General features: G+C 56.5%; 1 protein-coding gene across 1 annotated transcript in view; it reads right to left on the bottom strand.

The window, feature by feature from the left end:
* CACNG4 (calcium voltage-gated channel auxiliary subunit gamma 4) overlaps positions 1-1,277 on the bottom strand; it is a gene marked incomplete at both ends in the record, with an annotated part of 55,630 nt that extends 54,353 nt beyond the window's left edge. Inside the window, one exon of the mRNA XM_082604603.1 lies at positions 1,058-1,277. Within this exon, the coding sequence (XP_082460729.1) occupies positions 1,058-1,277 (220 nt within the window). The remainder of the gene's footprint in view (positions 1-1,057) is intronic.
* Between the last annotated feature and the right edge of the window lie 12,548 nt (positions 1,278-13,825).

Below are 13,825 nucleotides of genomic sequence, written 5' to 3'. Positions count from 1 at the left end.
CGGGCGGGAGGCGCTGAAGTCTGGCGCACGTCGCCACTGGAGGAGTCCGGGTCCCTCCCCCGGAGGGAGCGGTCCCCGCAGTCCGGGGACACCCAGTCCCGGCCCCCAGAGGCATTCCATCCGTACAACACCTACTGCAGGACCCGGCCGCGCACCTGGAGGGCTCAGCGCCGCGTCCCTCCTGCCGGGACCGGGCGGCCACGCCCCTCCCAGGCAGTTCGCGGTCCGCGGGTCGCCCCTGCGCGCCCCAGTTCTACTGCAGATTCCCGGCCTTGGGACGACGGCGGCGGGCTCGCTGCCCTAGTCGGGGTGGGGGGAGAATTGGTGACGCTCCCCTCCCCTCCCCTCCCCACCGAGCGGGGAGGAGTGGGCCGGTGGCCCCTGGAGGAGTACGTGGCGGAGCAAGGTCTCGGCAAGCGTCAGGCTCGGGCGACCCGGGTCCCCAGACCCGGTCGGAGCCCAGTCCCCCTCCCACCCCTCGGCCAGGCCTCGAGCGAGCGCGGAGCGGCCCCGGCGCTCCCCGCCCCCGGCCGGCCCCGCCCCAGGATGGCCAGTTCCCATAGCAATCGCGCAGACACCGGTTGCCAAGCAACCTCTCCCCCAGCTCCCTCCCTCCTCGGCCGTCCGCTCCCCCCAACTCTAGCTTCCTTCCGCCCCCTCGCCAGCCTCCGCCTCCCCCGGGGGCGCTGGCGCGGCCCCTCGGGATCGCTCCGGTCTCGGGCTGCGCGCGCGCGCGTGAGTTTCGGTGTGTTTCATTGTGTCTGTGTGAGAGGGGGTGTGCGTGTGCCAGCGGAGAGTTTGTAGGGCCGGTGTGTTGGGGGCGGGGGGCGTCCCTATCGGGGGGGACCACGAGGTGCTGCACAGCTGGCCGCGAGGGGACCCGCCCGCTCGCTCCGGCTCCTTTGTGTCTCGCGCGGAGCCAGGGCCGCGCCCACCCCTTCCCGGCCGGCTCCCCGAGCAGGGTGTGTGCGTGTGCGTGTGCGTGTGTGTGGTGTGTGTGTGTGCGTGCGCCTGGGCGCGCGCGCGCGTGGCGAGGGGGTGCCGGGGCCGGCCGTACCTTCGATGCAGCACACCCGCCACAGCCCCGAGTGGGTGAGGTCGCCGCGGGTGCGGCGGGGCGGGGGCCCGTCGTCCATGGTCAGGTTGGTGCCGTTGCAGATGTACGCGCTGGAGTACAGCCAGTAGTCGGTGCCGATGGCGATGGCCATGAGCGCGAAGGCGGCGAAGGCTCCGGCCGTGGTCAGCAGCATCTGCAGCCCGCGGTCGCATCGCACCATGGTGGGCGCCTCATGCTCCGCCGCCCGCCGGCCGCCCGCCCGCCCTCCTCGCTCCGCGCGCCGTTCCGGGGGCGCCGGGGCTGGGGGGCCGAGGGCCGGGGGGCGGCGCCGCGCCGGGGCTCAAACTCCGAGGCGCGGCGGCGAGTGCGGGCTGCGCGGGCCGCCGGGCGGGCGGGCGGGCGGCGGCGACCGGGGCTCCTCCCTCTCGGCCCGCCCTCCCCGCTCGGCCCGCGCCTCCGCCCCGCGCCCTCCGCGTCGCCGCCGCCGCGCCCCGCGCCTCTCGGCGCCGCCCCTCGAGCCTCGGCCCCCGCCGGGTGTGCGCTCCCCGCTCTTCCTTCTCGCCCGGCCCGGATTTTCTCTCCCTCCGCGCCTCTCCGCTGTCCGCGCTCGCGTGCGCTCCGTTCTCCTCTCCAGTTCGTTCACATTATCAGAGCGCAGGGAGCCAGGGCACGGGTTCCCCAGGAGGATCGAGGGGAGACGGCGTGGCAGCCTCCCCGCTTTCCCAGCCCAGCCCAGGACACCCCGCCTTCCTTACATGGCCCTGGGGGCTCTTTAATATGTGGTGTGCGTGTGTGTGTCCCTCCTTCCCCTTGCATTATCCGCGCCTTTACCTGGTGACGAATGTATAGGCGTGAGCGTGGGAGTGGGAGTGTTCAGGTCAGATTTCCAGAAGCCCCAGATGGGGGTCACAGCTGGGAGACAGGCCAGGCCCCAGCCACTTCCCTCCCCCCACCTAGGTGGCTGCGGGCCACCAGCTCCTGCAGATCCGCCGGCAGGGGCTGCAGGACCCAGACTTTACAGTCGAGGCAGAAGGGAGGTGTCAGCCAGCGGCGCTTTGGGAAGAACACCTGATCCCTGTTTTATGGATGGACGGAGAAACTGTGCTGGAAGCTGCGACGCTCCTCCCCCAGTACATTTCTGATGGTACATGTCTGCCAGTCCAGGAACACCCCACTTGTACTGGATTCAAGCGTCTCCGCCCCCAGCTGGTTCCCTCTCTCTCCCAGCTCCCTCTTCAGTGCCTTTATTTCTTTTTCCCTCTCGCTCTACTCGAGCTTAACTGGCTTTCCCTCACCTCCTCCCTTCACTGCCAGACTCTGCCTCAGGCCCTGCTGGCTTCACTTAATTTCCACTGCTTCTGGCACGATCCCAGCCTGGACACGCTCCCTTCTCCGGAGCCAACCGGGCTCCTCCTCCTTTAAGACCCAGCTCCAAACTCTTCCCTCTAGGAGGCTCTCAGAGACCAGCACCTGGATGTCCAGCGTGCCTTTACTTCATCCCCTCCCAAGGCTCACATCGACGGGTGTCTTGCAGGATGCAGCGCTGGACCCCAGGAAAGGAGGTCTACGGAGAGCTGCTTTCTTCTTGCAAGATGCAAATTTCACCTCCTTTTGGCACTTTCCGTGGCCCCTACTACCCAAAGAAAGTTAATTACCCCATGCTGGAATTACTGGTCTCTCTTCCATGAGATTGTGAGCCTTTCCCATACCTGACATATATGGGAAGTGTTTAAGAAACATTTGCTGAGCGAGCAGTGTTTCTTGGCCTCCTGGAAAATGGTACTCTGATTGGGGAAAATAGAGCCTGTAAATAAGAGGGGGGAAATTCCAAGATAATATAGCTGCATTAATTACAACTTGTTGGCCCCTTCTCCTGCCTTTGGGGTGTTTGTTCTGCTTCTTCCAAGTCTCAAAGGACAAGAGCCATCATGTGTATTTCACTGTCACCCACCCACCACCTGGTCCCAGGTTCTGCACACAGCAGGTACCCAGCGTGTGTCTGAAGGTGTGCACCAGGTGTGAGACCACTCACTCTGGCCCAGAACAGGGCTGCCTACCTCTGCCCCTAATATCCACGAGGGTAAATTCTGGGTTCTGTTCTCAGAAGCTCCCAGAAAGGTGGATCTCAAGCTTCTCTTTTCTTCTTCTTCTTTCTCTTCTTTTTTTAAAAAAGCAGCAAATCTTTGCTTCACATTAAATCTTAAACAGAAGCCCACTGTAAACAAGCCAGGTCTCCCACCAGTTAGCCCTGTAGGCGATAGCTGGCATTGCTCTGGTTGAATGGGGGACCCAAGGTACCTGTACCCACCCCCCACACCATCCCCTGCAGCCCCCAAAGCACCCCTGTGGACCTAGGCATCCATGAAACATGGTGAGAAAACTGACACCCTAAGTCAGCCCCTGAGTCACTCGGGGACAAGCCCTCCCCTCTGTTCTGCTTGCAGCCTTCCTCAGGGACTTAGAGAGCAACTGATCTGATCTGTGGGAGTGGGTGGGTGGGGCGACTAGCTTCCCTCAATCTCCTCTGAGGTCGGAGAGGTGACGTCTGGATGATGGGGTCCACCTCCAAACAAGCGACCTTTGGGTTAGTCCCACGGAGGGAGAACTTTGTTCATCGGAGCACTGTTAGACCAGCTCCCACCCCGCCGTTCTCAGAGGGGGGTGTGGGAGAGTTGAAAAAGCGCCCAACTAGTAGCCAAGACAGTCGCCATGTTGTGCTGGTTCCACGACTAACTAGCAAGGTGATCTTGGACAAGCCAGCACCACTGGGGAGAAAGACAGGTCTCCAGCCCCCCTTCCAGAATTGTTTTAAGGGTCAAATAAAGTAGCCTTGCACACCGCATCCACTTAGCAACCCTTCATGGAATGAGCAGTAGATGTTCCCTTTTCTACCTTTCTTTGGAGACCACCAAACAAATTACTTCTCTGTGCCTCGGATTCCTGAGGTGTTGTAAGGGGGGTAATAGTGAGAATAACAGAAAATGTAAAATACATCCCCTAGAGGGTAACTTCCTCAAGGTCTCACACCTTGAAAGACCCCAGCTCAGACCCCAATGACCTCAAGGCCAGAGTTTTCCAAGGACACTGAACAGCCTCTTTGCGCTTGTTGAGTGTTGCTTGACCGTGTTATTTTTACCTGTTAATTCACTAGAGGGGAGGGGACTCCAACGGGAGCTTGGTGGTTTGCTTTTCTATCTGTGGATCCCCAGCTGGCAAGCATGCCTCGTCCTGAGATAGCGAGGGTGTGGAGTCACAGAAGGGCTTGGCTGCCAGCGAGGGGACTTAGAACAAACCCAAGACCGTCTGAGACCATTCATCATGCCTGGGCGAGCACAATTTAAATCTGGGATTTCTGCTCAGCCGGGTTAGAGAGCTCTAAATGGCAGTATGTAAGTCTCACCTGAGGTCCCTGGAGTTTCTCCCGGGTGACATTTCCAGAGCTGAGGGGTGATGTGTCCTTCGCTCTCTCTGGAGGAGGCTCTGGACCGCTCTTGTTCTGGAGAGGCTGGATGCTCGGCATCTTCCCCCAGGGGGCCACTCAGGATACGTTTTCCTCTTGCGGGGAGGGGACAAAGCATCATACACATTATTACCTCTCTGGACAGCTGAGAAGGTGGAGGTATTTAGACCGGCTCTCCAAAGCTGTCTTTTTCAAAACAAAGTGGTTTCCTTCCCCCTCAGCAGATCACTTGGGTAGTTCCCACAATTCTTGGCTTTTTACTTTGGCTGTGAATACAAAGCTTCAATGAGCTCAGAACCGTCCGACAATCCCAACTGCAGGGTGACGCGGCCGGGCAGCGGCTGTGGGAGAGGAATACAGTATTAGCTGCTCCCACCCCGTAAAGATGCATATCAAAGCCATGAGGCGGCTGCCTTTGCGGTCACAGGCAGAGGAAGGGGAGCAGGAAGGGAGACGCCCTTGGCTGGTTTGGGGCGCTCGGTCGTTGTTCAGCAGCGGCTCCGAAAGCCTTTATCAAAAGCTTGGTTTTCCACCTTTGTCCTCCAGAAATAATGACCTTGTGTGGCAACGTTTTGTCATATCTCATTTCCATGCCCCAAGTGGGTGGTTTGGCTGATTTCACAATAATAGGGAGATTTGGGGAGCCTGGGAGGTATGTCAGGTGAACAGACATAAAAAGTGATTTTGAGTTTTTATAGCAAAGGGCTGGGGATGAGTCTTAGAAGGTTCCGGGGCCTGGCTCAGTGTGGAGGCTTATCTGCAACCCATCCAATCTGCTCAGAATCCGAGAAGAATGCCCCCAGATCCTGGTCCTGACAGCCTCTCCCCATCAGATTAGGTACGCCACAAGAATGACCTTTTTCTTTTTCTTCAGTATTTCAGCAGAATCCTTTGAGGGAGAGCGCAGATCAGACAATGGTACTCGGCTTTATGTATTCGAGTTTATTCCATTTCGTTAACGTATCACTTCTGTCTCAGGCAAGGTGATTGGAGCTGGATACGTGCTCTTCCAGCTCTGCCGCAGTGAGGTAGTGGCGGACTCAGGCTCCACGCCGGGCCAGCCCCTAGAAGCGCAGAGGGAGGGGAAGCGGCCTTTCGTGAGTGCCCTCTGTGTGCCAGCGCCTGTGTGCACATAGTTCATTTATCACGACAGCAGCTGTGGCAGGTGGATGCTTCCCCCCGCCAGTTTGTAGAAGAAGAACCTGCAGCTAAACAGAGAGTAACCCACTGAGCCCGGGCACCACCAGGCTCTGTCAGCTACACACTGCAACCACCCCCCCGGGAGTGGCAGAAACTCAGGGTCTTCGAAGTTCCTCTGCCCACATCTGCTTCCTCCCCCCCTCCTTGTATTTATCCAGATGAAATCGAGTTCAAAGTCACACGGAGCTGGAGAGGTTAGGAAATGCCTGCACCTTGCAACTCTGGTGGGCCGAAGCAGACTCCCCATTTCCCCGGGAAGGTGGAGGTGAGCTGGGCCGATGGCAGGTGATGGAAGCCACCGGCCTCAGAAGCCCCCCACCCCCCCCAGGCTGCTATCCCCATCGCTCGTCCTGGTTGGTCAGAGTGGAGGACAGGGGCCACCCCCGGTTCAGGAGTGGTGGCTTCTTCGTGACAGCTTTGGCCTTGGACTGCTACCCTCCTGGACCTGTGGGCTTATTCAAACCCATGTGTTTCCAAGCTAGATCCCGTTAGGCCTGCGCTCGCTCGGGTCACCATACTGGTGGTCTCCCCCTCTAGAATTTGTTCGGGAACCAGCCCCGCTCGCTGATGAGTGTATTGGTATTAACGACCTGACTTGGCCAAAGCTTCCGGCCCTGCATGCTGACAGTTAGCCGGTTATTCTGAGAACATTCTTTTCAAAACAGTTGACATGACAAACAGGCTGAGAGGTTCCTTTGTCCACAGCCAGCCTCTGAAACTGAGCAGAACTCCAAGGAAGGTGTCGGCAGTGCAGGAGGTGGAAACGTTTGAGAACGGGGCTGGACAAGATGGTCAGTGACCGCTTGTTCTGCCGCAAACGTGGATCATTTGTGCTCTTACCAAAGCGGACCTTTTCATTCCTAAAATATAACCGCCCTGCGCAGGAGCTCGAAGAAAAGGCAGCCTCTCCTGCAGAACTTTGCTGCCAAGCACGCTGCCGCGGAATGAAAGCTTTGGATCAGGGTAGGTCTGGCGACTTCTGACACCACCTTTCTTTTCATCTCCGGCTTCCTGTGGCTCCGGGCTGCCCACTGGGGTAGGGGCTGAGGCTGCTCTTGGCCCCCTTGGGGCTGCGCTTGCCACTGGGTGGGAGAGCTTGCTTTATTCTGCAGACACCTTTCTGGATCAAGGAAATCGACCGAATATTAGCACTCTGCTTCCTCTTTTGGTGATTCCCACTCTCTTTGTTATGGAAGAGCTGCTGGGTCTTTGTTGCTTTCCTCTCTGAGGCAGTTTCTCATGAAGAGGAAAGGGAAGGTCATTGGAGTCGGTGGCCACACCTCTCTGGGCCCTGGTGAAATGGGGAACGAAGCACCTGCCTCATCATGGGGCTGTTGCACAGATTCAAGAAGCCCAGGCAAGGCATTGACATGAGGCTTCCAAGAGCTAAGGTTTCCTCAGCTCTTCGTGAGCATCAGGCTCCATCCTAAATGCCTACCGCGTACTAACGCATCTGATTTTCTCCAGAACTCTTTGACATAGGTAATATGATTGGCCTCATTTAACCGAGGAGGTAATGAAGGCTCAGAGAAGGTGAGTCCTTCTCCCAGGGTTGTGCAGGAGGGAGCCCGATCCTGCACCTCGGCAGTCAGCTTCCAGAAGCCACACTTCTAATTTTGACTTGACTAAAGAAGTGGTGTCATTCTGTCCCCATAGGAACCTATGACTGTGGAGCTTCTGGGTGACAAAGACATTAAAATCATTGCCGTCCTTTGCCAAAACCTTCTTCAAGATCTTGTTGTGGCCAGAGAGCTGGGCCGGTGGCAAACGGTGGGGTAGGGAACAGCTCTGGGGCATGTCACTCAGTGCTCCTCCGTTACCAGAGCTGCTGTCAGACTGGAAGGAGATGATCTCTGAGAAGTGTGGTCCCAGCTGACCCCGACCACACCTCTTACCCATCTCCTTCAAATCTGATGTCACTGCTAGATGCACGTAACATGAACTGAGAAGTCACATTTATTGTGCAGATGAAGAATGTGGCCGAGACTCTGGGGCCCTCTTGAAGCGGTCCGAAAAATCACTGGTGTCTTCCTGCGTGTGTCTGCCTACAGTACCTGGTTCCCAGCACAAGGGCTGTGCCTCTCTCAGGCCTCCTCCACCCGCCCTGGCACAAGGCAGCACCAGGCAGAGTGAATTTGCAGATGCTTGCCTCTGGCTCCATACTCGGCTGGATCTGATAACAGACCGTTTCCACATAAACAGAGGATGGATGATGAATTGACTTCCTAGAAGGGTTATTTCAAATGCTCTAGATCTTTTAAAAATTCAAGGAGAAGGCTTCTCTGGGCTGGTGAGGTATCTGTAGAGAGTGCTGTCACCTGTGGGATGGCACTGCCAGGGGGCTGAGTTGCCTGCTCTCAGCCTCCACCCAGAGACAGTTCTGCAGGGAATGGTCCTGTGCATCTCAGCTCCCTGACCTGCGTCCTTGCTGGGCTCCTCTGCGTGTCCAGCTTCAACAACCTCTGTCCCACAAGATGGGTTCATGATGGGACATGATTAACAGAAGCTCTAATTTACTGAGCAGTTAATATGCCAGGCACTTTCATAACAAGAAAGATGTTGTCATTCCCATTTTATAGATCATAAAACTGAGGCTCCAAGAAACTTACTCAAGGTCAAAGCTAGTCGATAGAAGAGCTCGTGTTCTAGTTGTAGTTCTAGTCTAGAACTGGCTGTCTCCGTGGAACATATTCTTCCCACAGTGCAATAGTTTTCAACCCTGGATACCCTTGACAATGGCCTACCCTAGAAATGTATGCCCCACTCCCAGAGATTCTGACATCTCTGGACACACTCAGGGCATCAGAATTTTTTAAAGCTACCAAGGAATTCCTAATGTACAGCCTGGGAAAGAATCAGGGCACAGGGCCAGCATGGCTTTGGACCCAAGTTCTCCTGGAAAGTGTTTGATTCTCAGCTGAATTCATTGCTGGCACCTGCAGCCTGGCTCAGTCTCTGTGGTAATGAACAGGGAATGGCGGGAGGGTGTATGCGTGGTGGTCCTGGCATCAGCTGGGCTGGCTGTGCCCTCGGATCACTGGGGAAGGCAGCTGTTAATTGGGTGTGATCTGGGAGATTCTATGAGGCTCTCCCTCCGCCCTGGGGTGGGTCACACTGTCTGGCCGTTTGTCTGCCTTTCCACCCAGCAGGTGGGAAATGCTCCTTGGTGAGGACAAGGTGGGGCTGTGGCTCTACCTCCAAGCCACCTCCTGGATGGGAGAGCCTGGGGACCTGGGGACCGAGCCGGCCCCTCCCTTCCAGCACCCTGCCCCACAGACAACGAGGGAGCTGGTTCCCACCTGCGTGGTTTACCTGGGAGAGTGGAGGAGCTCTGGCATCAGATCAGAGGGCTTGAAGGGTGAGAAGCAGGTGGGGATGCTCTGAGGGTCCTGTGCCTGGGCTCCCACGGGGGCTCAGGCTGTGGGACATCAGAGGGTGGATGCACCCTGCTCTCTCATGATGCCCGGACCCCATGCGCCAGGGCATCCCAGAGCTGGGTGCCCGGGCTGGGGGCTGTGTGGCTGCCCACCCTGGGTTCCTCCTCCCTCTGCCTCGGCCGATTCCCAGCAAGCTGCCCGCTGCACTTGCCAATGGAGCCAGATGCTGCTTTGGGGAAAATACCTTCTGGAGTTTGTTGTCTGAGCCCTCCCAGCTGACACCCACGGTGGAGAAGATGTGTCAGGATAAATGGAAAATCTCTTCATAAATATTTGGAAAAAAGCAAAAAGGAAGAGAAAAAAAGAACTAACCTTTTGGGATGCATTTGGGAGCATCTTAGTGATGGCCCTAACAGATGGAGGAAGCAGGTCGTTAACATTCGTCACTTTGCAGGAGGGTCCCCACAAGAGCAGCCAGGGGCCATGTCTGGTTCAGGCTGCCAGCACCGAGGGGCCCGTGGCTCGCCCGCGGCTCCGGGGAGGGGACGGGCCTGCCTGGGTCACCAACAGAAGCTGTGCAGCACACTCAGATGCCGGGTGCCCTTTATTCATAATGCATAATTGTGTCTTTAAACCCAGCTGCCTTGGGACTTTATTACAAGTGGAGCACAGGCTGAAGAGGCTTTTAGGGGAGCCCCTGGAGAAGAGTAAAGAAGCCCTGGGGGCTGAGGCGCTAACAGGGTAGAGCTGGCACCCGTGCCAGGAGGAGAGAAACGCACACCTGAGCTGGGAGGCCCTTTAGATGGGGCCTCCACCTCCCAGGGGACTCGGCTGAGGAGAGACAGGGTGTTTTAATGCCGGTCAGTGTGGTCAGCAGTCCCAGGCCCTCCCAGGTCTGGAGACCACCTTCGCCTCACCCCGCCACTACCAGTTCTGGGCACACCAGCCTGTGCGTCCCTGGAAAGAGAAGCCGCTGCTCTGAGCTCCACGAGGCCTTCGGGCTCCTAGCATGCTCTCCTGCCTGCCCTCCTGCAGGGTCACCTGCCCGACTCAGGGGCCTGATTCCCATCTGTCCTGGGTCACAGGAGGCGGACTCGTCCTACCGGAGGAGAGGATGGTCCGCCGGGCAGCCACCGGGATGGGCAGGATCTCCAGAGGACAAACCCTAGGGAGAACTTCCTTGGGAGGGGTGGGGTCCCTAGATCTAAGTGTTGGTGCCTGTGGTTAACCGGCGAAGGCAGACGTGCTCGGGGCATCTTTGCCTGGGAGGTGGGTGCACAGACTGCCCTCCCAATCTGTACTGGCTGCCGTTCTTTAGTCTCCATGGTTGGCCCCATTGCACCAGGAGCGGGCCTTCCGCGCATTTGCAGTCGGGGCTGGGGGCTGGGCGGCGGAGGCTGTGGAGGAATGAGGGCGGGCGTGACGAGATGTCTGTTCCCCAGCTGGGGTTGGAGGTCCCGGGGACCTTGACCGAGATATTTGGAGGAGCATTTCCTGTTACCTGTGTATCAGTCAGCGTCCTGCAGAGGAACAGATCAATAGAACACATACCTGTATGTGTATAAGAGGAGATTTACTGTGGGAATTGACTCACAAATATAGAGGCTGAGAAGTCCCACGATATGCCATCTGGAAGCTGGAGACCCAGGAAAGCTGGTGGTGAAAACCAGTCTGAGTCCAAAGGCACAAGAGCCAGGAGCTCTGATGTCTGAGGGCAGGAGAAGACTGATGTCCCAGCTCAGTAAGAGAAAGAGAATTCGCCCTTCCTCCACTTTTTTGTTCTTTTTGGACCCTCACAGATTGGATGATGCCCCCCCGCGTTGATGAGAGTGGCTCTTCTTGGTCTCCTGACAAGTGTTCTTTTTTTTTTTTTTGGCTGTGTTGGGTCTTCGTTGCTGCACGTGGGCTTTCTCTAGTTGCAGCGAGTGGGGGCTACTCTTCGTTGTGGTGCACGGGCTTCTCATTGCAGTGGCTTCTCTTGTTGTGGAGCACGGGCTCTAGGCGCGCGAGCTTCAGTAGTTGTGGCACGTGGGCTCAGTAGTTGTGGCACTCAAGCTCAGTAGTTGTGGCTCGAGGGCTCTAGAGCTCAGGCTCAGTAGTTGTGGTGCACGGGCTTAGTTGCTCCACGGCATGTGGGATCTTCCCAGACCATGGCTTGAACCTGTGTGCCCTGCATTGGCAGGTGGATTCTTAACCACTGCGCCACCAGGGAAGTCCCGACAAGTGCTTTTCTCTTCGGGAAGCACTCTCACAGGCACACCCAGAAACCATCGTTAACCAGCTGACTGGGCATCCCTCAGCCCAGCTAAGATGATGCAGAGAATTAACCATCACAACCGGTCTCCTCCTCAAAGTGCGGATGTCGGAACTATTAACTGCTTCTGGAAGGGTGCAGAACCTTCGAGCTGGCATTCGTTTCTCTGTCCATCTCGGCAGGAAGAGGGCTTCAACCACAGGCTGGGTCCGTGTCCACCGGTCGGAAGTGAAGTCTGTCTTTCTGCGTCAAGTTCTGTCTGTGTATTGACAGTGAGTCAGTTCTATTAGACAGAAATGCTGGGTTCTGGACACAATTCTAAAAGATGGACTTAGAGAAACTGATGATGATTTAAAAACACCCTGAAAATAGGGCTGGTTGAGAAGCAAAGGATTTGCTTTCTTTCTTTTTTTTTCTTTGTAGTAGTACATCATTTATATATTTTTTATTGAAATATAGTTGATTTACAATGTTGTGTGAATTTCTGCTGTACAGCAAAGTGATTCAGTAATACATATATATATACATTCTTTTTAAAAAAATATTCTTTTCCATTACGGTTTATCACAGGATATTGAACATAGTTCTCTGTGCTACACAGTAAGACCCAGCTGTTTATCAGGATTGGCTCTCAGAGGGAGCGCCTGACTTACACTTGGTTCTTCACTCAGCTGACCTCGTCCCACAGGTTCCTCCTGGCGTCTGGCCCTGGGCTGGTCGCATTCTCTTTGACGAGTGATTAAGCAGAGCGAATGTGATGCACTTATTTATTGACCCAGGTGACACATGTTGTGGGGTTGCATGGTGGCACCCCCAAAAGATACGTCCGTGTCCTCACCCCCAGAACCCGTGCAGGTGACCTTATGAGGAAAAAGGATCTTTGCAGGTGTCATCAAGACCTTGCGACGAGACCGTCCCAGATGCGGGGCAGGCCCTAGGCCCAGGGACAAGTGTCCCTACAAGAGAGCAGGGGGAGACAGAGGGGCAGAGGACGGCGGGGGCCCGCTGCGAGGCCACGACGGCCAAGGTTTCCAGCAGCTACAAAAGCTGGAGGAAAGGCATGGGACGGGCTCCCCCTCAGAGCGTCCAGAAGAAGCCCGCCCCGCCGACACCCTGACTTTGGATTTCTAGCCTCCAGAGTGCAAGAAAATACACGTGCGACGTTGAAGCCACCCAGCTGGTGGCAATTTGCAGCCCAGGAAACTAACGTAGCACGTCAGTGAGGCCCAAAGGCAGGGGGCACTGGGCTGCCCAGTCGGAGCTGCAGGGCCCGGCCCTCGCGGACCTTCTGCTCTGGAGCAGGGACAGACCCGCAGGGGACACTGTGCCCAGGGTGCTGGCACCACGGAGTCTGTCTTCTTCCAGAGCCGCTTCTTCACCTGAACGGCATCGCCCGCTCTAGCTGACTCACCGCCCCCGGGCGCCCTCGACCCGCGTCCTCTGCAGTCACTCACCCTCGGCAGCCAGAGGGCTCCGTACAATTGCTAGTGACCTCGCTCCTGCTGACGCCAAGTCCCGGATCTCCCAGCCCGGAGAGGCAAACACTAAGGCCCGACCTGGCCCTCCCGCCCCTGCTGCCCTCTCCCTGCACGGCTGGCCGAAGCTCACCTTCCCTTCTCAGCCTGCAAGCGCTTTCCCAGCGCAAGGCCGTCACACACCTGGCTTGCTCTCTATCTAGCAAGTTCTCTCTTCTCCTTGCGGGTCTCGACTCTTGGTCTCAACTTCAGTGTCACCTTCTCAGAGAGGCCTTTCCAGACCGTCCGGCCGGGGTTGAGCACCTCTTTCTTCTTCCTCATGTACTTTTCTTCTCGGCTGTGATCGCCACCATCACTTAGTGATTGAGGGGGAGACGTTTCATGCCTGTCTTTTCCACACACGGCAAACCCCAGGAGGGCAGCGGCCGTCTCTGTTTTATTCAGTTCTGATTCTCCACCACCAAACGTAGGACCTGACAGAGAGAAATGCTCCATAAATATTTGCTGAGTGAAAAGGTAAATGAATAGCTTCCTTGAACCATATGGGGGAGGGGAGGAGAAAAAAGAGCCCGCACTTAGGTGGCAAACTTCTCCAGAGATCCTACAAGCTTATTGTCTCACGACAGCAGGCTTGGAATTGTAATTACTTTGTTTTTCTCTCTCCTCCAAAAGCCTTTTATTTAAAGTTTATTTTTTCCCCTGGGGAGTAAATATGTGCATTAACCCTTAAGGCAGCAGCAGGAGAAGGGTTTGCGGGTTTAGAGCCAGCTTGCAGAAGACTGCGGAAGTCAGTCCCCCAGAAGGAGAAACTTCCTGTCCAACAGAACATTGGATGAAAGTTAAAATGCACTTGCAGAAATAAATTGGTTGCTATAGCAACTGGTCCTGGTTCTCCCTCACAAGGAAAACAGACGAAAGGGGAAAAAAAAAAAGAGTCAGCCAACTTTGGTCTAGGCTTGAGAGAAGGAGCTGTCCAAATAGAATCAGCGATAATATTGTGAA

This window comes from Mesoplodon mirus (assembly GCF_964341445.2).
Source record: "Mesoplodon mirus genome assembly, chromosome: 18".
In the NCBI taxonomy this organism is placed as follows: Eukaryota; Metazoa; Chordata; class Mammalia; order Artiodactyla; family Ziphiidae; genus Mesoplodon; species Mesoplodon mirus.
Note: the sequence above shows the minus strand (reverse complement) of the source record. Positions and strands in the feature narration are given on the sequence as shown.